Source organism: Equus przewalskii, chromosome 6 (assembly GCF_037783145.1).
Source record: "Equus przewalskii isolate Varuska chromosome 6, EquPr2, whole genome shotgun sequence".
In the NCBI taxonomy this organism is placed as follows: domain Eukaryota; kingdom Metazoa; phylum Chordata; class Mammalia; order Perissodactyla; family Equidae; genus Equus; species Equus przewalskii.
In genome coordinates, this window is record NC_091836.1 from 49,107,898 (window position 1) to 49,125,771 (window position 17,874).

The following is a 17,874-nucleotide window of genomic DNA, read 5'->3' on the forward strand; positions in this document are numbered from 1 at the left end:
TGGGCGCCCCCGCCACCCCGCGAGCCGCCCCCGGCAGGTTCAGTCCCCTTCGCTGTTCCCGCATAACCGGAGTCAGCAGTTTCCATGGGAACCGCAGCCGGGTCTGCGCGCCCAGGAGTAGCCCCCCTCCCGGCACAGGCACGGCTTCCAGTCCGACAGGAGCCGGGAGGAACGCCGGGTTGGGAAGAAGCCATCGCTCGGGGTCCCCGGATCATCCAGGTCGCCCCGGCAAACCCAAGAGGGGCCACCGCGGGAGCCGCATCACCACCGCCCAGATTGCGCGGGCCGCTATGATTGGCCTGCCCTCTCCATCAGCGTGGCAGCGCTCTCTGCTGCGTCCGCTCTCATTGGCTCAATCTCGAGGGCATCCTCCCGCAATTGGTTCTCCCGAGGACCGTCCCTGATTGGCCAAATTAGGCTCTCCTCGCTGGGGTGGATGGCACGCTCGGAGCCTAAAAGGGCGTGTAGGGACGGGGATGGGGTGGGGGTTGCGACTCTCCGGTTAGGGGGTCCAGGATCTCTCGTCCGCAGCGCCCTCTACCGGGCCGTCGGACCGCTGTCTGTGGTGCTGAAGCCTCACTAGAAGGCGCCCCTGCCGTGGTGAGAACACCTCGCTCCTGATGGCCGCCCCGACAGAAACGTGCGCTCCCACCCGCTCCCCGAAGGAGGCTGCGCCACCCCCCATCGTCTGAGAGAGAGGCCAGGTCCCCACTAGCAGAGAGGAAGCGTGACTCCACAAGCGGACCAATCACGAGCCCGGAAAGTCAGGATATTTACATGGCAGATCCGCCCACCCGAAGTTTATAGGGTCCGAGAAGGCCCAGTGGTTTCCAGGAGCTGGAGGGCGCCAGTGAGGTTTGCCCGCAACCCTAAGCCCCAAACCTCTTAACCCCCTTTGGAGCAGTGCCCAGTTCTCCTGCACTGTAGGCTGCCAGTCCAGAGCTTTTGAACCCTATAGACACCTAACCCACTCAAAATCCACAGGGTCTCAGTTCCTTCTGCAGGCAGACTAGGGTCTCAGCCACCCCCACCTTCCTCCCTTGGCCCCCCCAAATCTGGAGACCCAAGCCTCTGCCCATTGAAGTCTTGGTTCCTCCTTTCTTTCTAGTCCCCTCGGTGGACAGCACCTCCAGAAGGTCGTACAATCGGGCCGTCGATACATCCTCGCCCTCTTCGCTCCTCCGGCTCTGGGTGCTGGACAGAGGAGGGGCACCCGCCCAGTCTTCCGGCCAGAAAGCCCACCCAAGAAGGGGCGCCAAGACAGGAAGCAGGGTCTGCGGGGGCAAAAGGGCCCGAAGCTGGCGATCCGAGCCCCGAAGAAGCGTTTTCTGGGGGTGCGGGGTCCCGGCCAGCGCGCGCTCGCTTCCACCTGCCGCGCCGTCGGGCGCCGCGAGGAGGCGGGGCTCGGTTGCCGCAGCCAATAGGCGGCGCCGGCGCTGGCAGCTGCCGCTATAAAGGGCTGGGGGCGGCGGCTGCGCGGCCCAGAGCGCGGAGCGCGCAGCGCGGGCCGGAGGGTGGGAGGGAGGGCGGGCGAGGGGAGAGGACTGAGCACCCGCGACCGGACAGGCTGGGCCGAGGGGCGGCGGCGAAAGGCAGGGCGCCGCGATCTCTGTCGGGAAGCGCACCCTCCCCGGGCCCCGCGGGGCCGCGCAGGGGGCGTTCTCAATCCCGCTGCCGCTCCCTCCTTCCATCCCCTGCCGCCCGCAGACCACTCCGGAGCCCGGTTATCCGCGGGCGCGTCCCCGGGCTCGGGCCCGTTCCCGGCCCTCGAGGGAGCCGCCGCCTTCACCGACACCTCTGCAGCGGCCGCGCCAGAGGCCGCCCGGGCAGGAACCCGGCGTGAGCATCGAGCGCCCCCCAAGGAGTGCACGACCACCGGAGCCGCCCTCAGCACGGACCGCGCCCGCCGGGCACACAAGAATGGTCACTGTAGGTATTCCCCTGTCGCTGAGAGGGAACCTGGTCAGTAAGGGGTTAGGCACAGGCTCCGCGGAGATGGAGGGGGGGGTAGGACCAGGCCTAGCTAGGCCCGGGTGGGGGGGTAGGACCGAGCCTCGGGGCCTGAGAGTGGGCAGGGCCGCGCCCAGAGTGCTGGGGGCACTTAGAATCTTGCCCGAGAGGCCTTAGGGAGGCGAGCTGCGATCCAGGGGGCGTCCTACGGCGCCCCGGGGGCGGGATTGCCCCCCCCTCTGGCAGGCCTGATGGGGGAGGGGCCGCGGCGGCGAAGGATGCCTCCTCCATCCGGGCCCGGACCCCGCAGCCGCCCAGGCTAACGCAGGGCCCCAGTCGCTGGTGCTGGGCCAGGACCAGGCGGCAAGGCGTCCCCGAGAGCCCCGGGGAAGCGGGTGGCGTCGGATCGCGCGCCCCAGGCCTCCGCCGCGCCCGGGAGCCGGGCGTCTCGTCCTCGAGCCCGTCGACCTTGCGGCAAGCGGGGAGGGGAGAGGAGGGGGCGCGCCCGGAGGCCCCGCGGGCCCGCCGCCGCCGCCGCCGCGTCCCTTTGTTTCTCGGCGCTTCTTCGCGGGCCGTAGCCTCGCGCGGGCGCCTCGGGCTCCGGGGAGGGGGAGGGGAGAGGAGGGACGGCGGGGGGGCCCCCCGGCTCCTGAGCCCCCGCCCCCCAGGGGATGGGGTAAGGGGCCGAGGCAAGCCCCCTAGGCCAGGTCCGGACGCCCCACCCCTCCAGGGCTCTGGGCCGCGGGGTGACCTTGAGCGCGCCCGCCCGCCCGCTCCTCTCGCCCCGATCCCGGTGCTTTCAGCAGCCACCGAGCTGGTCAGCTCCCGAGCGCGCGGCCACGCCCGGCCACGCCCGGCCTGGCCACGCCCCTGCCCCGCCCATCTATGCCCCGCCCCCTAGGGCCCCGGGGGCCCGGCCTCGCCCGAGCCCTCGGATTTCCACTCGGCAGCCCGGGCGTATCCCGGGGGCGGGGCCGGCCCGTCCTAGCCCCACCCCGGCTCCACCCCCGCCCCCGCCGCGCGACTCCGCTCCCCGCGCCGCCGCGCGTCCTTTGTCTGGTCCCGGCGCCCGGGCCTCCCCCTTCGGCTCTTCCTGTCTCTCGGGTCTCTGTGTGTGCATCTCTGTACACTGTGTCTCTTTCTGGGCCTCTTTTTCGAGTCGTGGCGAGCAGTGAGTGGTGGGATGCTCAGCACGCCCCGCAGGCCTGGGCCTCTCCTCTCCTGGACCCTGGGACCCGCCCACCTGACTCTGAGAAATGAGGCCCGGGAGGCCACACGTCCCTGCTGTGTGACCTCGGGCCGGCTCCTTCCCCTCTCGGCCTCACACTACTCACTCAGGTCCAGGAACGTGAGTGTGGCCTCCTGAGGACCCTCAGAACCACCCCCCGCAGTCCAGCATCCATTCCTCTGATCTGTTCCCTCGGTGGAAAAAGGGAAACTGATGCACAAAGAGAGAGGGTGTGGTCAGAGGTCACACGGGGCCTTGAAGCTCTTATCCTTCCGTTACTCCAACGGAGGGCGCTCAGGCAGAGGCCCACTATGGCGACAGGCTGGGAGAAAGTGAGGGGATAAACTGAGACAGTCAGGGCCCTGCATGGAGGGAGAAGGGCCCAGAAGTGGGAGGCTTGGCTAGCACCACGTGGTGGCCCAGCCTCACCATGCATAGCCACTCAATGCCCTATTGTCGCCAGTATCCAGGCATCTGTCACTGTGACCAGGGCCAGGGGGCGCAGCTGGGGGCCAAGGGGGTTAGACACGGGAGGAGCTACATGGCAAGTGACCACAGGTGTGTTCACGGCAAAATCCGTATGTGAAATGTATGTGCAGTGGTGCCAGAGGGTTGGAGAAAGAGTGACAGGGAGAGGGAGAGGGAGAGAGAGGGGTGCAGAGGGGAGACGTGGGCAGAGGGGAGAGAGACACAGAGGGGGAAAGAGGGAGAGAGAAACAGGAAGAGGGAGAGACCCAGAGGAAGAGCTGGAGAGAGTGGGAGGGGAGGTTCGATGCTCCCAGTTGGCCTCCGCCTCGCCATCCTTGATCTGCCCTCCTCTGCTCTGACTTCACGCCCTCGTCCCCGTCCTGGGACAGCCCTCGAAGGTCCCTGTGTTCTCCGTGTCATCCCAGGCCACATATGCCACCGGCTAGAGCAGGGCGGGTGGGGCCTCCACCAATCCGATCCCCATTAGCGGCTCAGCCGGCTCAGCCGCGGAGGAAACGCGGCAGTGATCCGGATAAGCTCTGGCACAGACGGGAGGGAGACGGGGTGGTGGTGGCGGGATTACTAGGCTGGCCCTCAAAATCCTGGGCAGGACTCCCGAATCCCCTCTAAACCCCATCCGGTTGAGGACAGCATTTTGGAGGGGCTGGAGTCAGTAACCCTGAAGGCTCTGGGGTCATCTGATCGGGGTCAAACCCTGACTCCATCTCCGTCACCTGCCCCTGTCACCCTGGGCATGTCAGGGCCCTCTGACCCTCGGTTTCTCCAGCTGCGAAATGGATAAGATGATCTCCAGCTTTCAGTGTGACTGTGGGACGGCAGAGAGAATGTTGCGCATGCTCACTGCCTGGCACACAGGAGGGGCTCCGAGGCTGGAAGCCGGTCGTCCTGAAACAGTGGCTGCAGTCGGCTGACTGGGCTCCCATAGCAGACATTATCAATCGATCACAGAACTCTAGCTCACTGAGTCTGCGCAGCAATTCAGAATCTATCTCCATACGGGGGACTTCGGTGACATACCTTTAGCGGAGGGACAGGGGCCCAGAGAGGCAACGCGAGTGTCAGAGACACACAGCGACGAGGGTGGAGCCAGCAGCTGGCACGTGGTGGCAGTTAGGAAATATTTGTCTAGTTGAATAAGTAGACTCGGCCGACAGAGTGGGTTTAAATCAAGAGGCACCGGGGCGTGACGTGGAGTAGGTACTCGGCCTTCCTTGGCTGTTATTGTTTTTACCATTATTGGCTTTTTCATTAGGAAAGTGAGCTCTGGTGTCCAAACGCCGCCTTTGGATTCTTCCTCTGCCATTTACCTGCTGCCCAACCTCGCCCAAATCTCTACCCTTTCATTGAGACTTGGTTTCCTCATCTATTAAAGGGAGAAAAGAGTCCCATAACCCTCGATGTTGGGAGAATTGCCTGGAAATTTTCATATATAGAGCTTTCCGGGGGCCGGCCCCATGGCCCAGTGGTTAAGTTTGTGCACTCTGCTTCAGTGGCCCAGGGTTTGCTGGTTCAGATCCTGGGCATGGACCTACACACCACTCATAAGGCCATGCTGTGGTGGCGTCCCACATAGAAGAACTAGAATGACCTGCAACTAGGATATACAACTATGTGCTGGGGCTTTGGGGAGGGAAAAAGAAAAAAGGAAGAGTGGCAACAGATGTTAGCTCAGGGCCAATCTTCCTCACCAAAAAAAAAAAAAAAACAAAAAAACAACCTTTGTCTTCAGATATTTAACATGCCAAGGTGCCAAAAAAGAAAAAGAAAAAAAAAATTTTTCCCTGGCGCATAGCAGGCCCTCCAAACTTGGCCATGTTATTAGTAAAGTATTAAATGGTACGAGACCAGGATGCAGATCTGTGGGGTATGGTTACTGCTTTATCCCAGGCGCCTGTGGCAGATATTGCTATTCAACCTAGTGTGTGTTCCTGCTCAGCCTGGATGGGGCTTCAGAATAATCCTCCAGGCAGCCACTCTCAGCCGACTGGAAATGCAGGGGATCTGCATCTCCAGGCCATCCTTTTAATAAGAAAGAGTGGGAAAGAAGCGGAGGGCCCAAAGAACAGCTCAGATCATCCCTGAGGACACACAGCTATAAGTGGCAGAGAGGCCCCCATGCCTTGGCCACTGTCATCAAAACCAGCTCTGTGGTCCAACACATCCAGTTTGAAATGGCGTTCCCCATTTATGTCACCCAACTCTGAGCTCAGCTTCCTCCGTGTAAAATGGAGAGTGTGTCACTGTCTTTCAAGATTGTTGGGAGAAATAAATGAAATGATGCCTTGAAGTGCTTCACGCGATGCCCCGCAAGTGGTACATACTCAGTGGAGCAGGACGATTATTAATCACAGTATCATGAGGCAGGGACGGAGGATGTGACAAGCCGGCTGCCGTTTCCCGTGACTGTGCACGTAGCAGACATGGCTAGCTGATGCCAGAATGCTTTCCAGCTGCACCCACGTGCAGTCTGAGATCCTTCCCCAGGCCACTAATTTGCCAGTAATTTGGAGTCTGCAGCAAAGTGGAGCAGAGGCCCAGAAGCCTTAAGTGGCATACCTGAGGCCACAGAGCCGGGAAATGTTAGAACTGGTACTGGTCGTGGTTGGCAGTGAAAGTTGGAAATACAGACTCTGGATCAGAAAAGCTCGTGTGCAAATCCCTGTGCCACCATTTATAGGCTGCATGATCTTTGGTCATTTTGCAATCACTTCTGAACCTCACTTTCCTCCTCTGTTGTCTTAGCTGAGGCTGCCATAACAGAATACCATCAACCGGGTGGCTTAAACACCAGACGTTTATTTCTCATAGTTCCAGAGGCGGGGAAGTCCAGCTGCTGGCTGACTTGGTTCCTGCTGAGGGCTTGCTTCCTGCTTTGCAGATGGCCATCTCCTTGCTGTGTCCTCACATGGTGGGGGGAGAGACACCCTCTCTCCGGTCCCTTCTCACAAGGGCATGAATCCCATCCATGAGGGCTCCACCCTCATGACCTAATTACCTCCCAAGAACCCCACTTCCAAATACCATCACATTGGGAGTTAGGATTCCAACATATGGATTTGGGGTGACACAGCTTTTAGTCCATAGTATCTGTGAAGAGGAGGAATAAAACCCTCTTCTTTTCAGAGTCGTTGTGCCTAAGAAAAGAAAAATTGCCTCTAGAGGACTTTGCACTGTGCCTGGCACCCAGCAATGCCCAATATTTGGGAACAATTATGGTATTGTATTTTGGGTCCGGGAGGGCTGAGATAATGTGTACCTGCTGACTGTTTCTAATTCTGCAACGGAAGCAGACATTGCTAATCAATCACAGTGGCCTTTCCTGCTGAAACTGGATATGGCTTCAAATCCTTCTAAATTCATCCCTCTAGGAAAACCCTACGAATCGATTTGAGTTTTCAGGTGAGGGCAACCTATTTGCCAATCATGCTATAGCAGAGACTTAAGGAAATGCTGACTGTTTTACCTTCCCATGACCATGACAGACAATACTAATCAATCCTAGCACTGTTTCCTGCTGACCCCAGATGTGGCTTTAAAATTCTTCTCTACATGGCCATGACGTGTAAAATAGATATAGAATACATTTGAAAAGTGCTAAGAGGGTAGATCTTAAAAATTCTCATCACAAGATAAAATTGTAACTATGTATGGGTAGATATTAACTATAAAAAACTACATGGTGATGGAAGTCAGCTAGACTTATTGTGGAGGTCATTTGGCAATATATACAAATACCGAATTATTATGTTGTACACCTGAAACTAATATAACATTGTACCTCAATTATATCTTAATTTTAAAAAATAGATGTAGAAAAAACCATTCGATAAAATACATCTATTTTTTAAAAAAATATCTTGCACTAAAATTAAACATTCTTAACCTCGCAAAGGCCATCTACAAAAAAACTATAGCAGAGATCACATTTAGCTGTGAAATGTTTAAAGCATTTCCTTTAAAGTCAGGAATAAAGAAGCCACTTTCACATTGTAGCCCCTGCAATAAGACAAGAAAAATAAATAACAGGTATAGACTGGAGACAAAGAACTGAAATGATCATTATTTGCAGGTGTTACTATGTCATACATAAAAAAACAAAATAGCTCAGTGGAGAAACTGGGGAGGGTAAATCCCCAGTGGGAAAATTATGCATGAAGTGAAAGAAATATTGACACATTTGGGGTATGAATCACCTTTCCTGGGAGGAAGGAGGTACACAGTCAGGGAGGGGCTTATGAGGGCTTCAGAGCTAATAAAAATGTCATATTTCTTATTCTGAAGACAAAAGCGTTTATTTTATGATTCTGAAAATGCACAGATTGGTGTTAGATAAATAGGCAAATGTATATGCAATCGGGCATGTACGGCATTTATAGATGGAATTCTCCACAGTAAAGTCTTTTGCTTTGCTGGGCGCTCAAGGAGTGGAACAGATCATTAGACTAACACACTGTCCCCTCCCCTCATTCAAGCCCATGTCAGACATGCCTGATCCATCGCCACCCAGCACCCCACCTCTCCCGCTGGTCCCCAGTGCGGGGACCGGGCCGTGAGCGGGTGTGGCCTGTTGTCTCCAGCAGATACTCGGGGCCATGGAGTCTCAGGTGGCGGGGGGCCCGGCCGGCCCGGCCCTGCCCAACGGGCCACTCCTTGGTACAAACGGAGCCACTGACGACAGCAAGACCAACCTCATCGTCAACTACCTGCCCCAGAACATGACTCAGGACGAGTTCAAGAGTCTCTTTGGCAGCATTGGCGACATCGAGTCCTGCAAGTTGGTTCGGGACAAAATCACAGGTGTGGCTGCTGGCGGGTGGGGGGGCTGAGGACAGAGGTGATAGCCTCAAGCGTGCAGGTGTGAGGGGGCAGGTGGGACCCTGGGGGTCTGAGGTGTGATGGGGAGACAGGTGGGACCCTAGGTGGGGTGGCTCAGGGGTGACGGGGGTAGGCAGGACTCTGGGGAAACAGATACGGGTGGCATCTTGACTCTCATCACCTTGAGGGGGGCTGCCAGCCTCTCAGGCTGGGGGCTGGGAGGACACTGGCAGGTCCGGGCAGCTCACCATCCGGTCTTGCCCACAGGGCAGAGCCTCGGCTATGGGTTTGTGAACTACTCGGACCCCAACGATGCAGACAAAGCCATCAACACCCTCAACGGCCTCAAATTGCAGACGAAGACCATCAAGGTTAGTGCCCAGTCACTGTCCACCTGGACCACCCACTTCGCTGCCACTCAAGCCCCACGGCCACCCACCCTCCCAACATACCCATTCCCACCACCGCTCAGGGTTCAAATCTCTCCCTCGAGCCTTCCTGGCTGGGCTCCCCAGGGGCCGACAGCGTTGCCTCTCTGAACCTCAGTCTCCTCACTCGTCACTGGGGAGAATATCAGCCCCGCATTCTCTGGCACCTCAGGGAGGCACCCACCTCATCAGCGGAGGAGCAGGAGAGAGTGACCAGGGTCCAGCGGGCAGGCGCCCCCCCACCCGGCCCCGCCTTTGTCATGGAAATGGGGGAGGGGTGGGGGCCCATCTGCCATCTGGAGCCTAATTAGGGGCTGAGAGGGTGGGATTAGGGGTGGGCCCTCCCCCATCTTTGTGCAACGCCCCTCCCCCCACGGCCTCCCCTCTCAGCAGCTGCAGCTGGGACCCCGTGAGCTCGGGTTCCCTGGGGGTGTCGCCATGGAAACGCCCCTCTCTGGGTTCGCCTGGGGGTGTCTGGGCTCCGCCCCACAAATCTGCTCCCGGCCCCTGGGGGAGGCGGGGCTGGGGGAGCCCATCTGGCCCCCAGTTCTCTGTGGGAACAGAGGTGCGGGAATTTCTTCCTCTCTCAGATGCGGGGGGCACGAGGTGATGCTTGATGGGTCCCTCCATGGCCGACTAGACCCAAAAGCCCCAGGACATGAGGGTGGGCCCTAGTGACAACCTGGGAGACCCAGAGGGCCACCATGCACGTGGGATGCAGCGAGTGTGCGTGTGTGACCGTGGGCTGGGACTCATGGTGTTTGTGGGGTGCTGCGGCTACGGGAGCGGCTGTTGTCACACGGGTCCGGCTACGATAGACTTTGGGCGTGTCACTGTGTGTCTGTGGGCACGTGGTGTTTATTTGACAGGCACTCGGTGACACACTGTGACTCCGGCTGTGACCTGATGGGGCTGCGTGGGTGTGTCTGGCTGTGACGGGGTGTTTGTGTGTCACAGTGAAGTTGTGTGGGTGTGTCTATCTGGGCCCGGTTCTGGGTGGAACGTGTGTGACATTGTGGGCTTGTGCGGTGGTGTGACGGGTGTGTGGTTACTGTAATCATGCATGACCCCCAGAGTCGCTGTGAACATGGCAGCGGCCCGTGTCACCTCCCCGCTGGTGTAGTCCCTAGGGCTGGGCAATGAGGGGCACAGTGTGGCCTTGTGTGTGTGCGTGTGTGTCCGCCTGGGTGACTGTCACGTGGTCCATCCTGACTGGATGCTCCAGCACATTCTGCCTAAAATATTTCCAGCTGCCTGCCACATGCCAGGCCCCTCCTGGTGAGGGAGTGTGACGCAGGTGAGGGACCTGGGTCAGCCCAGGTCACAGAAGGACAAGAAAGGTTCCCGAAGACTTTCTCTGTGTCTCAGATGACCCCCAGCCCTAGACAAACACCCACCCAGGAGCTCAGAGCCCCCTTCCTGTCACCCCCAACCCCGATCTCTCAACAAGCCCTCACCTCAGAGCTTGCGACAGGAAAGAGACAGCACGTTCGGGACCTCGCTGTTTATTATCATTCCAGAAATAACAGCAGTGGATGTGGTTGCCTGTTTTTCTGGAGGACCCCAGGTGTGCACCATGGCATTCATTAGCATCTGCCACCCCCACCCCGTGAGCACCTTCACCCTCCATCCCCCCCACCGCTTTATTCATTTTGTTAGTTTTTTAATCAGTTATTTCTAAAGAAATAAGACGCCATTACAACGCACAGCCCCGAACAAAAACCAGACTCTTGACAATGACCTCTGTCTGCCCAGAGGTTAGTTTAGAAGGGAAAGAAAATAGACATGGGCAGAAATAAGGAGGAGGGCGCTGGCCCCTTAGCATGGGGGCCTCCAGCCCGGGTTTCCCGGACACTGATAAGCACACAGTGGGATGGGGTCACTCCTTGCTGCTCTGTAAATGGACTTTTCTTCCCCCACTTCACAATACTGCCCACTGTTTCGGGGAAATAAATCTACACGTCCACCATTTTTTAAACAGCTGCAGAGTTTTACTGTGGGGCTGGATCCTAATTAATAACACCAATCGGATGATTGTAATAAAACGTGTCTAGCTCCCAACTGGGAGAGGGCTTGGAGAAAGAGTAAGGAGGGTAGGGGCAGGGACCCACATGGAGGTAGGAGAGGACAGGGAGGACATTGCAACTGAGACCTGGAGGAAAGGGAGACGAAGAGAGTTCCGGGCAGGAGGAACAGCCAGTGCAAAGGCCCTGAGGCTGGAGTATGCCTGTGTGTTTGAGGAACATGGAGGAGGTCTGTGTGGCTGGAAGAGAGTGAATGAGGGGGCAAGTGGGTGGAGATGAGGGCAGAGGGGTGATGGGGTAGGTCATACAGGGCCTTGTGGGCTGTGGGAAGGACGTTAACTCTGAGGAAAGTGGGAGCCACTGAAGGTTCTGAGCAGCGGAGGCATGTGACCTGGCTCAGATGCTCACAGGCGCCCTCTGGCTGCTGTGGGGGGAACAGACTGTGGGGGGAGGAGGATGGAGACAGCGGCACTGGTCCGGGGGTGAGCCATTGTGGGGGCTGGGCCAGGCTGTGGCTGTGGGAAAAGAGCGTGGATTCTGGATAATGAGGAACGTGGAGCCAACAGGATTGATGGCGGATTGGATGTGAATTTGAAAGAGCTGTCAAGGACAAGAGAGGCTGGGGACCTGAGCACCCAGGAGGACCGAGCTGCCATCACTGAGTTGGGGCAAGTTGGGGGGCGGTCAGGGGCCCAATGCTGCCACACTGAGTGTGACCCCCCCCCCCACCATGAGATCCCTCATGGGGCCCCTGGAGGCCAGTGGCACACAGCTGTGCCACTCGGGGACAAGGCCCACACTGGGGACATTTGGGAGTTGTCAGCCTTGATCTGCTGGCTAAAGACCTGAGGGACCCCCAGGGGCCCAGTGTTGTCAGGGAGAGAAGGGGACAGCATCCCAGGCTCACTTTGCAAAGGAGGGGAAAGTGTCGATGTTGATGGAATGTCCAGCGTGAGCCCATTGGCTGGGGACGCGACGGTCCCTGAGGTCCCCAAGGAGACCCATGACCCCAGGGGCGCGGCTCCTTTGACCTCCTCAGGCAACAGGTCCCCCATCATTCTGCAAGCAGGGCCATGTTGTCTCGGCCATGTCCATGTCCCCTCCCCCCCCCAACCCCGGGGGTCCCAGGGTGACGACGACTCAGGAGAGATCTGTCGAGTGAACACAGGCATTTCTGCTCCTCAGTGGTGCTTTGGGTGTGGCCTCACTCTCCCCATCTGCGACGTGGGTCCTCCCCTCACCCCGGCCGCCTGACCTCCTCCCCCAGGTGTCCTACGCCAGACCCAGCTCTGCATCCATCCGGGACGCCAACCTGTACGTCAGCGGGCTCCCCAAGACCATGAGCCAGAAGGAGATGGAACAGCTCTTCTCCCAGTACGGCCGCATCATCACCTCCCGCATCCTGGTGGACCAGGTCACAGGTCAGGCCGCGGGGGCGCCCGCCGTAGGCACCGAGGGAGGACCAGGATGGAGAGGGCGGGGTGTAGAAGTAAGGGCCAGAAGTAAGGGAAGAGCGAGGGGTCGCACAGGAGTGAGGGCCGGGGTCCTCTGACGCCTCCCCCCCTCCCCCCCCGCCCCGCGCCAGCAGGTGTCTCTCGGGGTGTGGGATTCATCCGCTTCGACAAGAGGATCGAGGCCGAGGAGGCCATCAAGGGACTGAATGGGCAGAAGCCGCTGGGCGCGGCTGAGCCCATCACGGTCAAGTTCGCCAACAACCCGAGTCAGAAGACGGGGCAGGCCCTGCTCACTCACCTCTACCAGTCGTCTGCCCGGCGCTACGCGGGCCCCCTGCACCATCAGACGCAGCGCTTCCGGTGAGGCCCCCCCTGCTCCGGGCGCCCCGGGGCCCCCAGGCTGTGGCCCAAAGCTTGCAGCCCCCCTCCCTGAACCCCATTCCTGCGAGGCAGAGGGACTCGGGACAGCTCCCACACGCAGAGGGGAAATGTGTGGGCCTGTCAGGAGCTTAGGGCAGGTCTTTGTATACAGCAGGCACTCAATGTGTGCAGGGCCCTCTGAGTGGCATTATGGGCATTCAGAGTTTTGAGAGTCACCTGATAGAGTCCAGCTCTGACTGTCCCTCTCCCTGAGGCCCGTGGCTCCAGCTGTCTGTGCCTCAGTTTCCCCATCCACATTTCCTGGGTGCGGACTGCGTGCCAGACACACTTATTCGTTCTGCACAGCAACCCGATGAGAAGGGAGCTTGTCTTGTCCCCATTTGAAGGACGGGACCCTGAGGCACAGGGAGGCGTTGTCTCTGGTTCAGCCCAGGCGCGGCGGAGAAGAGACTCGAACCACCCCTTCTGGGGACCCAAGCCCTGCAGGGTGGGGGCAGGCAAGCAGACCGGCTGGGAGGGGGAGGAAAGGGACTTGGGGCAGGCCGGGCACAGCAGGGCAGGCGAGAGGCGGTGCCTGTGGCCCCGGTTCCGTGCCAGGCGGTGTCCAGCCGGGCGGGCAGTGGTGGGGGCAGGGCTGGCGCTGCTGGCCCGCTGGGTGGGGGCTGGGAGGGCTGGCTGGCCGGCATCACAGCCGGGGGCGTGCCCGAGGCCACCAGTGACCACCCCTTCTGCCTCCACAGGCTGGACAATTTGCTCAACATGGCCTACGGAGTCAAGAGGTAACAGTGCCCCCGCCCCGCTGTCCCCTCAGACCCTTCCCTGACGGACCCCATCCCCAGATCCCCCCGCAGGATTGCCAGTGTCACCGTGTCTGTCCCTGTCTGGGCGGCGTAGCCATTCAGAGATCTGGGGGGCTGTCAAGCCTGTAAATACCTAAAACTAAGAGCTGCCACAAAATGTGGGTCCAGGGGGCCTGTCTGTGTCCTCTTGGCTCAGTGGAAGGTGACAGTGTTGCCGGGGACAGCTGTGCCCCTGGTTCCCGCATTAGGTCTCTGAGTTCCACCGGCCACTCTTGGTCATCTTGGCTGAGGGTCACAGGATGCGACTCTCATGCTTCTTGTCCCTTTTGTTAATGATCTCAGTCTGGTGGGAAAGGAGACAGAGAGGAGCAGTGACCCCGGCTGGGAAGGGGGCAGGAGAAGGGGAGGTGGGGACCCAGCAGAGCCCCCCAGCCAGCTGAGGTCACAGAGTTCCTGGCCGTGGGAACAGCCTGTGCAAAGGCCAGGAGGAGGGAGCGAGCAGTTAGTCCCAAGAGCCCAAACCCTGGGGGTCCCCCCAGTCGAGTGGAACCTCAGGAAGGCAAGGAGTCGGTGAGGAGTGTGGGTGGAGCCAATTCTGTCCTTTCATTCATTCAGTCACTCGACAAACCCCTCTGGAGTGCCTACTGTGTGCTTAGGACTGTGCTGGGTGGGGGCAGTGCAGGGAGCAGAACCTGCAGGCAAGAGGGAGCGAGGATAAATGTGTAATCGGAATGGTGAAAAGCCGAGCGGTGCAGAGGGAGGCACTGGCCTCTTGATGGGTCACAGGAGGCCGCCCTGAGGAGGTGACAGTGGAGCTAAGACCTGAGGCGTGGGAAGGAGGCACTTAAAGGGCTACGCCCACATCCTGGCTCCCACCGCTCTGCTTCCAGGGTGGGCCTCTGGGGTTGAGGGGCAGGGGGTGGAGGGGACCCCGTTGTCGAGGACCCGGTCAGAGTGGGGTCAGAGTGGGGGCGAGGGCAGGAGTTGGGTGGGAAGATGTGGCAAGGGGAAGGGTGGTGGCCAGGGGTGGGCCAACAGGGCTAAGGACCGGGTAGGGTCAAAGGTCATGGGGTCAGGGTCTAGATGGGGCTCAGGGCAGGATGGAGATGGGGGGCTGGCGTCTCTGAGCCGGTCAGACGGGGTGGGCTTAAGGTGGGGGTCACAGATGAAGGTCATGGGACGGTGGCAGGGTCAGGCCAACACAGGGGTCACATAGTCCCGAGGTCACAGCACCGTCGCAGGTCATGACAGTGTGCGGGATTGCAGGGGGATCGGGGGCATGCTAGGGGGTCAGGGCAGAGCCCGCGTGACCCCCAAAGTAGTCCCCTGTCGCTCATCGCCAGGTTCTCGCCCATCGCCATCGACGGCATGAGTGGCCTGGCCGGCGTGGGCCTGTCTGGGGGCGCGGCGGGCGCCGGCTGGTGCATCTTCGTGTACAACCTGTCGCCGGAGGCAGACGAGAGCGTGCTGTGGCAGCTGTTCGGGCCCTTCGGGGCGGTCACCAACGTCAAGGTCATCCGCGACTTCACCACCAACAAGTGTAAGGGCTTCGGCTTCGTCACCATGACCAACTATGACGAGGCGGCCATGGCCATCGCCAGCCTCAACGGCTACCGCCTGGGCGAGCGCGTGCTGCAGGTGTCCTTCAAGACCAGCAAACAGCACAAGGCCTGAGTCGCCTCCCCACCCTCCCCGGGCAGCAGAGAGAGAGAGAGAGAGAGAGAGAGAGAGGGGGCCCGAGAGAGACAGCGCAGGCAGACCACGGACGGCCGAGGGCCCGCATCCCAGCGGGAGCCACAGGGTGAGCACTCGGGGGGTAGGGTCTGCAGGGAACGGGGGGTGCCTGGGGGTCCCCCACCCCATCCTCTTGCCCCCACACCCCAGGCTGGGCTGTTCACTCTCTCGTCTTGGTTTTGATCATGGTGATGGTTTTTGTTTCTTTTTTCGGCTCACAAGAAAGCAGAGACGTACCCCCACCCCACCCTCCACCTCCCCCTGTGGGATGGCTTGGGGGGGCCCCCAGGCCCCCTTGCCCAGGCCTCCCCTACACCCAGGTGAGCCTGAGGGGAGGGGGGAACAGGTTTAAAAATCCCCAAAAGAGCGAAGCGTGAGGAGGGGTGTGGGCAGCCCTGGCCCAGAGCCCCTTGGTAGGGGCGTAAGGGGCAGGGGGAGGGGCTGGAAACAGAAACAAAATGAAAAAAAAGGGGGGGGTGGGAGGGGAAGAAAAACTCTATTTTTGTAAAAAGGGAAAAAAGACCTCGTGGAGAATTTTTACTGGGGATTCTTGAACTTGAAAAAAAAAACACAAAAAAAGACAAAAAAAAAAAAAGAAAATATTTTGGCAGGTTATGTTTACCAACTGGGGCAAGGCTTGGGGGCTGGGGGTCCGGGGGACTACACAGAGAAACACAGCCACGCCACGCAAATACACGCAGGGGCACGTACACGCGCATACACACCACAGGGACACACAGAGAGACCCAGAGACACGCTCCAGACACGGTCAGGAGGTCACTGGCCAAACCCAGACATGTAGATAAACACGTGGATGCACACAGGAGACCCAAAGATGGGGTGACGTCAGCATAGATGGATGTGGGCACAAGTGGCCATGGGTGGATGTGGCCAGAGGTGGATGTGGCCATGGGAACAGTGCCATGTGTACACGTGGACCCATGGAAGGTACATTTGGACACACAAATCTAGACACCCAGGCATGGTGAAACAGACACAACATCCAGGGACACACAAACATGCCCATAGCATCTCTGGGGCCCAGGCGAGAGGTCGCAGCACAGACTCCAGCGCAGTCCACCTCCTCCAGCCAGGCCCCGCCCCCGGCCCTCGCCCCACTCGCCCCTGCCCTGATTCCCTGCAGAGGTCTCACCTCGCTCACCAGAGCTCCCTGCTCCCCACGAACACCGGCGTGCGAACTCGGCATCCATGCATCCAGACACACAATACCTCGTTCCATTTTTGGCATCATGGTGGGCTGGAGGCAGCCCCCCCAACACTTGAGGCCAAAGGACCCCGTCCCCGGGGCTGAGGCTCCCTGGGCCGGCTCTGAGCCTCGCCCCTGCAGGGCCTCCCCAGCAGCAAGCCCCCACTAACCCCCGCCAGGCCCAGGGTGGACGGGCCCGGGGCCCCGCCCCACATCCCCTTCCCGTCCACCTGTTCCCCTATTTCAGTTGTTGGGTTTCTCCGTCTTTCCAGATCAGTGAGGGCAGTGGACGCAGCCCCCATCCCCAGCCCCGGCTCCGGCTTCTGTCTGGAACTTTCCATCCCCCTAGTTTTCATTCTTCGTAAAAAAAACAAAATTCCAACAGAAGCCAAAGGCCGGAGCCCCCGGGAGCCCTCGCAGCCCCCCACCCCCGCAGCGGGCCCCATCAGAAGTGAGAATTGCAAACCCCAATTCTCAGCTTCGGTCGCCCCCCCCCTCCGGTGTCCCTGCATTTTGGTGTCCGGCCACGGCCCCGTCTGACTGCCCAGCTCTCTCTCCCCCACCCCTCCCGGTGTTGTTATTAACCGTCTGTGGAGCTTCTGCTGCAAGGAACAAAAAGAAAAAAAAAATCAAAAAAGCGACAAAAAAACACAAACAGAAGAGAAAAAAAAAAGCGACAAAAAAAGGAAGAAAAAAAACACACACAGAAGAGATTTAAAAACAAAGAAAAAAAAAAAGACATAAACTGGCACCAGTTAACTTTCTTGTACTTTTTTGCCGAATTTAGCTTCTCGTAGTTTTAACTTATTGCTATGTTAACTATTTATTCTTATTGTTGCCCTGTAAGGACATTTGTGTATATTTCTGTTCCTCCATCCAGTTTGCAAGTTTAAGGAACCACGATGTTCTTTGTTTCTTTAAGTTTTGCGGAGACGTGATTATGCCTAATTTATTTATAAAAGGGGAAGTGGAATCATTAAAGTAATAATAATTATTAATAACAGTAACGGTAGCCAAGCGGCACCCGGGGGCGCATGCGCTCTGCGGGGCGGTCCCCGCGCAGCCAGCGCCCTCCGGGGTCTCAATGGGATTATTTTTGCTGTCTTGAGAATTTTTTCAGTCCTATTTAGCTGGTGAAAACCCTAGCTTGTTCTTGATACACGAACCTATTTATTCTTGTGGTTTTTAAGTCCTCCCGGATCCCCCCTCCCCTCCAGCAGGGCAGACCCCCCCCTCCCCGGGGGTCCTTCCCTCTCCTCTGCTGTTCCCTGGGCTCTCTCCCCTCTGCCCTCCGCGCGGGGGACACGTGTGCGCACGTGGGCAGCGCGGCGGAGGCATTTGTGAGCAATAAGGGCTGGGTTTGT

General features: G+C 59.1%; 1 protein-coding gene across 8 annotated transcripts; it reads left to right on the forward strand.

The window, feature by feature from the left end:
- The first annotated feature begins 1,478 nt into the window (after positions 1–1,478).
- Positions 1,479–15,903, forward strand: ELAVL3 (ELAV like RNA binding protein 3). 8 transcript variants are annotated; one of them, XM_070623619.1, is made up of 7 exons: positions 1,479–1,929; positions 8,245–8,464; positions 8,750–8,853; positions 12,202–12,355; positions 12,523–12,748; positions 13,510–13,548; positions 14,892–15,903. In XM_070623619.1, the coding sequence occupies exons 1-7, from the start codon at positions 1,921–1,923 to the stop codon at positions 15,241–15,243; spliced, it is 1,104 nt and encodes a 367-aa protein (XP_070479720.1). In that variant the 5' UTR covers positions 1,479–1,920; the 3' UTR covers positions 15,244–15,903. The 8 variants fall into 8 exon arrangements, with proteins under 8 accessions (XP_070479720.1, XP_070479724.1, XP_070479726.1 ...); XM_070623623.1 differs by having other exon boundaries at positions 14,913–15,903; XM_070623625.1 differs by having other exon boundaries at positions 8,248–8,464; positions 14,913–15,903.
- The last annotated feature ends 1,971 nt before the right edge of the window (positions 15,904–17,874 follow it).

What these genes read in the sequence shown, in the direction of transcription:
- ELAVL3 (XM_070623618.1), top strand. An exon ending in CCTGGTGGACCAGGTCACAG is followed by an intron (nt 12,356 to 12,519) that starts GTCAGGCCGCGG and finishes GCCCCGCGCCAG; the next exon opens with CAGGTGTCTCTCGGGGTGTG. An exon ending in ATGGCCTACGGAGTCAAGAG is followed by an intron (nt 13,549 to 14,891) that starts GTAACAGTGCCC and finishes CCCCCAAAGTAG; the next exon opens with TCCCCTGTCGCTCATCGCCA.